Source organism: Cydia amplana, chromosome 18 (assembly GCF_948474715.1).
Source record: "Cydia amplana chromosome 18, ilCydAmpl1.1, whole genome shotgun sequence".
Lineage (NCBI taxonomy): Eukaryota > Metazoa > Arthropoda > Insecta > Lepidoptera > Tortricidae > Cydia > Cydia amplana.
The window spans coordinates 2,437,955-2,447,210 of record NC_086086.1 but is presented as its reverse complement, the minus strand read 5'-3'; the positions used below and the strand labels follow the sequence as shown (position 1 = coordinate 2,447,210).

At 40.0% G+C, this 9,256-nt stretch overlaps 2 protein-coding genes across 2 annotated transcripts in view; one reads left to right on the top strand and one right to left on the bottom strand.

Moving 5' to 3' along the window:
- Positions 1–1,950: 1,950 nt before the first annotated feature.
- LOC134656248 (integrator complex subunit 3 homolog) lies at positions 1,951–8,933 on the bottom strand. Its single transcript, XM_063511754.1, has 5 exons — positions 8,595–8,933; positions 5,809–8,409; positions 4,714–4,839; positions 3,898–4,032; positions 1,951–2,208 (listed from the first exon to the last, which is right to left on the bottom strand). The coding sequence occupies exons 1-5, from the start codon at positions 8,667–8,669 to the stop codon at positions 2,143–2,145; spliced, it is 3,003 nt and encodes a 1,000-aa protein (XP_063367824.1). The 5' UTR covers positions 8,670–8,933; the 3' UTR covers positions 1,951–2,142.
- Positions 8,934–8,996: 63 nt separating this feature from the next.
- The window catches only part of LOC134656287 (heterogeneous nuclear ribonucleoprotein M), a 29,257-nt gene continuing 28,997 nt past the window's right edge, over positions 8,997–9,256 (top strand). Inside the window, exon 1 of the mRNA XM_063511805.1 lies at positions 8,997–9,136. The gene's annotated coding sequence lies outside the window, so the exon portion shown is untranslated. The remainder of the gene's footprint in view (positions 9,137–9,256) is intronic.

The window sequence follows — 9,256 nt, the reverse complement described above, 5'->3', positions numbered from 1 at the left end:
TATCAGAAAACCTGGAATGCGTGGTAAATGTTTTTGAAAATTTGTACTGTCACGGGTTTTTAAATGAGATTCAATTGGTGCAGGGGACTACTAAAGGCATGAGCGTCGCCAAGGGGAGGCAGTTGCCAAAGTGCCCCCCCCCCCCCAGCCCTAAACTGACTAAAGGGTTGTGGTATGATGGCTATAAGAAGTTTTATTTACTTCTGTTGTTTAAGGGTATTATGCATATTTATTTATTGACCGAAGCGTAGCGAAGGTCTACGTTTTGACTCGGGCATTTTGCTTTTGTATGTCCGGATGTTCTCCTCTACAGGTCGCAATTCTAAACCGATTTTCGTGAAATTTTGTGACCGAATTCTATGACTAAATAGAATTTTTTGGTCGATCCGGTTTTTGGAACTTTTTCAAAAAGGCAGAGTCGTGATAGCTCCCGCCTAAACAAATAGTCGTATCGGTATCATAAGAGTTTTTTATTTTTGAGATATGTTTATAGATTTATGGCCAAAAATTCAGAAAATTTGTATCGCTGGTTTTGGCGGTATTTAGATATTTAGTTTTTACTTGAGAATGAGTAGCTAAATTTCGTTAGCTTTAGTACGAACTATAATGGCGTATTTTGCAAACGTTCGCTTTTTTTGTTTGCATCGGCAGGTCCCTGGTTCCATCCCCAGTAATTGTATACTGCTACATAACTTTTTGTATTTTTTTATACTTAAATTTCGTATAGTTGTTTTTGATTTTATTTTTATTTTGAAAAAATTAAAAATTTCGTATTTTTTATTTATCAAGCGCGGGTTAAGCGTATTCGTTTAATTTTTGTTTGTAGCTTTATGTAGTTTTTAATTTTTTGTTTATATTACATGTACTATACCTATATTTTAATAAATATTTTTGCCATACATTTATTCAGTTTTAAGCTCTGCTCGCGAGGTCTACAGCTCACAGAGCCACTAGTTTAAACTTTATTGCACAAAGATATACAATGACTTAATGCCAGAAGGCATTATCTACCAGTCAACCATAGGGCCAAACAGAAACACTCAAAGATGGTGCAAGGAGAAACGAACAATCCAGTAAAGACAATACCAACTTTTTAGATTCAAATCTACATCGTATTTTCTTAGTAGAATAGCACATGCAGTTTTATGGGTTTTCCGTCCTTGCCAAACAAAAATTAGCAAAAATATTCGTAATGTCACATAATAATTCATTATGAAACATTCGGGCAAATCTAAAGAACCTGTGGGATTTTATATCACAGATGCTAAAATTACAGTTGCAATTGAACCGATTTTGGAAAAATTGGGGCAATCCAACGACCTAATATATAATAGACGAAGCTCTAAATACATTTTGATATCGAAAATGGCCCATATGACTGAGACATACCATCTCACACACCTTTTTTGACGCAATATTTTTTTTGGCTTAATGGAGAGTTGGCCGACTTGGCCCTATAAATAAATAAATGTTATTTCGCGCAAAAAAATTTTTCTTCTGCTTTTTTTGTAATCAGAACACGATACCGAATATGCCCACTATTTTTGTTACATCCTGTATCAGAACAATCGAATTGTCATCTTTTCATATAGGAACAGCTTTATCATAGGCAAGCGTGTCTCACTCCGCGATTTCGTCGCTTTGCTACAGGTAGCTAAAAGTACATCCGTTCCGGCCCCAATTTTGGGGAAAGCAATAAGCCGCGCGTGGCGCTGTCGCCACCTAGCGGCCATATCTGTGCTGATCGTAACAGACGCGTTTTGTTAGAGAGTGAGTCTTCTGTACTTAGTACTATTATTTATTCTGTGTTATAGGTAATGCTAGTTATGAATTATGATCCATTTTGAAGGGTTAGGTAGGTACTTACAAGATGAAGAAATACGCATTCGGCAAATGTTTGAAAACTAAACTCCGCCCAACAACAGCATTAAGAACCCCAACAACCATGAGTATATTAAGTGTGGATTTAATGTACAATTACTTAAAAGGCAAAACTAAATAAAAAACTAAAGGTAACAATTCTTAGAACTGTACCCGGGTGATAACATAAGGTAACGAACGTAATTATGTATTACACATAATGTTTATTGTATTGTTGAGTTGCACTTTGGTGTTTTAAGTTACCATTTTACGCCAGATATGTCAATCGCTGTCCGAGATAGCCTTCTTCCGTCGTTTCGCCTGTTTAGGCTTCACTATCTCTTCTTCCTGAAACATAAAAAATTAACTGTCCGTGAATATTCAGGTCAAAATCGACTTTTAAAACCAACCGGCAAAAGAAATGACAGTATTTATGCATTTTAGAAAACCATATCCCACCAAAAACATTTTCATGTAAAATGTTGCCAAGACGAAACCATAAGGCTCGCACTGACAAAAAGTTATCAGATCTCTTGTAGAGCCAAGCTTCTAACTCTATAAGCCCTAACTTCACAAATTCTACACCTTAGTCAAAATATGTGGCTTGACCGTTTCGCTATTGTCACATGGACGTAAGGTGAAAAATGTATTCACTATTCATTATTTTTTATAATACAATAGTTCTTGGAGTAACGAAACGGCCAAGCCACATATTTTGACTAAGGTGTAGAATTTGTGAAGTTAGGGCTTATAGAGTTAGAAGCTTGGCTCTACAAGAGATCTGATAACTTTTTGTCAGTGCGAGCCTTATGGTTTCGTCTTGGCAACATTTTACATGAAAATGTTTTTGGTGGGATTTCACTTATTTTTGTAAGTTGCTTCCATCCCCTAATTTAAAGGGTTACGCGTGTGATTTAAGGTACTATTAAAAATCCTGAAATACGTACCTCGGGGCATCTTTTATACAATCCGCTTTTTACTGATTCCCCATACAAACTTCAACCCTCCTTTTCCCCTAACGCCTTTTCCACCCCCTTTTCACCCTTACGGGGTGATTTTGGGGTTGAAAACTATTCAATGCCATTCCCCATTACAAAAACTATCTACATACCAAATTTCAACTAAATTGGTTCAGCGGTTATTGATTTCCCATACAAATTTCCACCCCCCTTTTCCCCCCCTTAGGGGCAAAAAATTTCAAGTTTTTGAATTATTTTGTTGTTTGTGTACTAATACTATCTTACATACCAAATTTCAGCTTCCTAGGACTTCAGGAAGTACCCTAGAGGTTTTGATGATCAACAGTGAGTGAGTGAGTCAGTGACGAAATTGGGGTATTTTAGATATGAATAAAATCTTAAGTATAAGAGCTATGCAATTGAATTTTTTTACGTTTAATAAGTCCACTATTGACATCATATCCCGAGAATTTTGTTTATCTGGCATAATCCAAACCCAAGTTATGAGGGTTCAAAAAAACGACGAAGAGCTTCGAGAAAAGGTAGGTAGTGCCCTTGCGCTTCGCTTTGCTCGTCTTGGCGGGCGCACTACCGTGCCCCCAGATTCGGGACTTCTCGGCTTCGTTCGGCTCAGCATTGCTCCGAGCAGTTATTAGGGTTGGCACAACTTGACGTACGACCACAGAAAAGATAATTACTTGAATTTTGACAACCCTAAATAGCCGAATGGCGTTCACGATTCGTACCTGAATCGCTGTCAAACTTCACTTTTGTAGGAAGTTTATTTCCTGTAGGTACACAGTAGTTATTGTCATTGGGGTTATAATTTATTTCCAGCTGTTAGTGTTACTATCAAGTTGGACAAGTTGTTACCATGGGAAACAATTTCCTATGAGGAATCTAGGTAAATATGAAACCTTGAAACCTGTATACTTATTACACACGGTGTTTTTATTGAATTCTGGTAACCTCGGCGTAGGCATAGCTGGTACGTTTAAGGAAACTAAATGGCAAGGAAGAAACCCAGGGTCGGCAAACTTTCGAGTAAGAGAGCAAAAATAAAAAGAAATGTATTTACCTCACTATCATCATTGGAAGAATGCAAGCTAGTGCTTAGTGCTAGTGGCAGTGAATTGGAGACTAGCTTCCTAGCGCGTCTGGATATTGGCAACTCGTCTTCCCATGCCAGTAGAAATAAATCACTGTACTGTCTCTGGAATTAGAAAATAAATACATTAGCATTTGTCATGTCATGTCACATAACAAATTAAGTCAAATGACTAGAGCTCAAAATGTAGGTACCCCACGGGAATTGTACTGCTAACGACTCAACCGCATTCAAATATTGTAACAATAGGTTAGACATCAAATTTTATTTTATCCAATCAAAATATTGATTTAACAATTACAACTTTCTTTTAATAGCGGGAATGGTGTATTAGCACAGAATAAATAATAGTAGGTACAGATGATCCACTTTCTAACAAAAAGCGTCTATTACGACAGATATGACCGCTAGATGGCGCAAGCGCGAGCAGGCGTCCGTTTCGTAGCGGTGCGGCATCGGCAACTGCTATAGCTTTAGACACCAAAATTGGTTTGGGCCGCATGTACCTACTTGTAGCGACGCGACGAAATATCGGAGGGAGCTACGCCTGGTATGGACACCATTTCCCGCCATTAAAAAAAGGGAAATCCTGAAAAAAGGCCAGGTCAAGAGCACCCTAAACCGGCGAGCGTGTATGAGGATTATGAAAGTGAAGGAAGCGAAAGGGGTAGGTGTGTCAGGATCGTAGCAAGTGGAAATCCGTGGTCTCTGCCTACCCCTTCGGGAAATGAATTATCGTGATTATATATGTATGTACATATTATGTATAAAGTAGTATAAACTTACCCTTAAATTATCACTACTATTCGACTGAGCTAACTGCAGCGATTTCTGCATACATTCCATATTAAAAATTGACATATCATCTTGTTCTACGCAGTGCACCCTCATCTGCTCTAGATGTCCAAGCACCTGGAATTAGAAATTATTGCTTGGTTATATTAAATACATTTCTTAGGATTAGTCTATTTAGCCTACTTTTACGCCGAAAGAGGGTTATGTTTTCGAGCATGTGTTGGTGCGTCAAAATTATTTTCGTTGCTTGTTTCTTGACGACTCTGTCAAGCTTTTATTTTTGTCCTTTATCAAATAAATAAAGTTGAGTGCTATTGCATGTCTTTCTAGCTGTAGATTATAATTCTCTTGAGAAAAATTAAAAACAAAATTTCACCCCATACAAAAAGCTCCACTCCGGGTACAATCCATTGACAACAACATAAACGCTGCGGCGGTGTAAAACGCCGTCTACTTCAGCTGTCACTCTGGGGCGAGATTATTTCTCAGATTACCACTCTTCTGCAATCACTATTGATTGCATCTTTGGCAGTTAAGCCCGAGATACACTTGTAAGTTTTACTTACGTAAGTAGGGACATAGCTATTCGTTAGAATGAGATAACGATATTCATTTCTAATTCTGTAGTATAGCTGTGTCCCTACTTGCGTAAGTAAAACTTGGAAGTGTATCTTGGGCCTTAGGTAATAAATTACGCAGTTAACGGCTGTAATTATTATGATCATCATCTTCCTCGCGTTGTCCCGGCATTTTGCCACGGCTCATGGGAGCCTGGGGTCCGCTTGGCAACTAATCCCAGTAATTGGCGTGGGCACTAGTTTTACGAAAGCGACTGCCATCTGACCTTCCAACCCAGAGGGTAAACTAGGCCCGTATTGGGATTAGTCCGGTTTCCTCACGATGTTTTCCTTCACCGAAAAGCGACTGGTAAATATCAAATGATATTTCGTACATAAGTTCCGAAAAACTCATTGGTACGAGCCGGGGTTCGAACCCGCGACCTCCGGATTGCAAGTCGCACGCTCTTACCGCTAGGCCACCAGCGCTTCTGCTGTAATTATTATGATAAAAAAATTAATTACTAACCAGTTCAGCAGAAGGAGGGGCATTTGGTGGAATGCTGTGTTTCCCGGGCCGTTTTCTCTTGTTGGGGCTCGTTCCTGGATACCGCGTGCTCAACAACACCGCTACCAAATCCCCAACCTTGTCCTCATAATCTTGACACCAATACAACAGTGTTGACACAACAAACGTGTCTTCCTGTTGCACCTCCCTACAGAATAGCTGTCTCAGCACATCTGCGCTCGGCTTTCCTTGCTTTAACATCAGTAAAACAGACGTCAAGGCTTCCGCATGATCCTTGTAAGACAACTTCGGTATTATTGGCAAGACATCTTCAAGGGAAATGTCGTGAGCAGTCAAAAGTTGCCATAGACAATACTGTTCAAATGTCTCCCACCCCAAACTTGTCGATAGCATCATCGTGATGTCATCTGACTTGAACATCATCAAATTGTTCTGCAACGTTAGACATACGAGGCGCTGTAACTGCCCAGCGTCTACAGTGGAAACGATCACATGCAATAACTTAATGTGGTTTTGAGCCTGATCCTTAAATTCTCTGTACACGTCCGGTATCAACCACACTAGAGCGTTAGCGTCGCATTCTTGACATTTCTCAAAATCGTCCGCCAAACTGTCGCCAATCTTAAGCTCCAAGTAACTACAATAATCTCGGTAAATTTCTGACTTGAATTTCACGTTTCTCCTTTTCCCGAGGTCCTGTTCGGCGCGCCGGTCGCGCTCGAAGCATACCTTTAAGTAAAACAAAAGGCTGTATCCGACGCCGTGAAATGCGTTCTGAGCGCGGATTTCTTTGAATGCCTCAAGTATTAATTTGCGTTTAGTCTCGCCTCCGTCGCTGCCTTTGGAAAGGAAGTTGAACATGGCGAAAATAGGCGTGGTAACTTGTACTTCTAGTTCGGCCGGAGTAGGGTCTGCGCTGATTTTTATCGGTGGCGCCTCCTGGCTTGCAGCTGTGAATAGATCAGCTAGAGCTGTAGCTGTTGGCATTGATGTGCTGCAAGCGTTGAGCAGAGCGGTCGCGGCGGCGGCGGAGCGGTCGTCTAGAAGAGTCTCCGCTAAAGGCCGCAGCGTCAAAGGCAAAGCAGCGGCTAATTCTGGTCTTTCGCGCGCACGTACTTCAGACAAGGGTAAGTCGTCATCATCTGTGTCCTCAGCTATAATTGGCAACGGGTCTTCTTCGTCATCTGAGAATGCAGGCTCATCCGGACCTCTAGGCATCTCCTCGTTAGTTTCTGCCATCACCCCAGAGGCACCTTCTCCGTTACCATTGCTGCAGAACTCTTTAAAAGTCTCTCTCACTGTTGTTCGCAATTCTCTGTCCAACTTAGGAGAATCAAACAATGGTTGAAGATTAGGCAGCACTCTCTTTTCTATGATCTGCTGAAGGGAACTATATATTCCTTGCTTAACTTTGTCAGCAAAGGGTGGGTAGAAGTGAGGGATTATTCGACATAAAAAGTCTAACAAAGTGGCAGTGACGGCTGGGTGTGATCTCATAGAGTGGTGCATTACTAATATTGCAGGTTCTATGTTCATGATATTGTCCTTTTCTGGATCATAAAATAACCAATCATAGAATAGAGCTAATTTGGCATTGGAAGCAGCAACATTAGATGTGCAGGTTGTTAATAGCCATCCAATTACGGCCCATCTCGGAATGATGTCTGAGCAAAGAAGTTCATTTGTAGGATGTATCACACCAACAATGAATCGTATCATGTCACTTCGTAATGATTGTGATTCTGGCGTAGCTAGGTACTGTCTTTGAAACCACTCCTGATATCTCTTATGATGACCAAATCTTACCTGAGATGTAAGGAAAACTAATTTCCTTTCCATGTCCGGTGTTAACCTGGACTGTAGATACCTTCTAGAGGTTCTTGTTTGTAGAATTTGCAAGACATGAGTAAAAGTGGGACACAGAGATTTTGGATTTGTTAGTATGTCCTGCCACAGTTGATTAAATTCTGGAATGCGAGCCACATTCTGCAGCAATCTGATCATATCTCGTCCCAATGTTAAAACATCGGCAAATCTTTCTCTTATTAGAGAAATTACAAAGTTCACTTCTTTCTGCCTCAAGACCATGAGTTGTGGAATATTGTGGTCTTCTACTAATCGTAAATATGTGTACACCACCATACAAATAAGTACAGGAAACTTGTCTAGCCATGCTCTATTCTCAATGTAAATATCCAATAGAGATTCTACTAAGAATATGTTCTTTGGGGTAATATCACCCCCTGAAGCATATCGCATCAAGTTCCAGCAAACGCTGTCTATTCCAGTAACGGAATTCCGTATCATTTCTTTCACCAACCATAGTAATTGATTTCGAGTGGTATCTTGAAACTTTAAATACCTTTCCAGAATCAAATTAGATAAATTGTTGAGCACACACGTGAGTCCGTCGCGGGTCACTAGCGTTAAATCTCGGTAGCACTTCGTAGCGTTGTGGGGCTCCGTCAATATGGACATCAGCATCCCAAGGGACACTTCCTCATGATTTTTGCAAACCGCATTGTTGAGTGCGTCATGTGTTTCCTTTTCACTGCAGTCGGCTACGAGGGATTGGAAGAAGTTGTAGGCTCTCTCGTATCTCTGAAAACATAAGCATTTCGTGATAAATAACTAAAAATATAAGGAAAACATTAACTCACGCAACCAAATTAAGTTTTCGCGCCCCGAAAACCACTAGCGCCACTAACGTCGATAAGGGAAATTACTGCTGTACATGGCCGACTAAATGATTCTTTGTTGGAAAACTGCAAAATCCTAGACAGTACCTCTTCAATTTCATCCTTGTTTTCTATAGCGGTGCACATAAAAAGTTTAGGTGAACTAGATTTAGCCTGCTCCATAATTTGTATTTTTTTATAACTACTTATTTAGTTAAAAATCTAGCACAGGATGTCTCCTGCATGGCTGTCGTAGGCGAAAAATATTTATGAAGTACAAGCAATACAATCACAGCCATGAATGTGTGCGTGCATATGTCACAAAACCTGAACATGTCAAAAAGTACCGTCAGAGTGCGCCATCGCTTCTTTTGACCGAAATAACGCTCCATTCTACGCATAAAATCAATGTACACGCTTTAACCTGGATAAAAATTGCAAATTTCTGCGTCATTACGAATATCTTAAACGGCTTGGAATAGATGTGGCGACAAGGCTGCCAAAATAATAAAAAAAATATTGAACCGCCATTTTGTACAATTTCGCGAAAGTGATTTGTTTACTGATAACCACGTTAATTCTACTAATTGATACAACATTCTATAATTTTACGCTAGTTATCATATTATTATAGTCCATAGCAGCCAACAGTAAGTATTTTTTAATTATTATAACTCTAATACCAATCTTCCTTTGGCCGGCAAAGAGAACATAACATTCGGCCGGCGTAATTGGATGTTAACCGGCGATTGAACACGCTATCGTTTCAG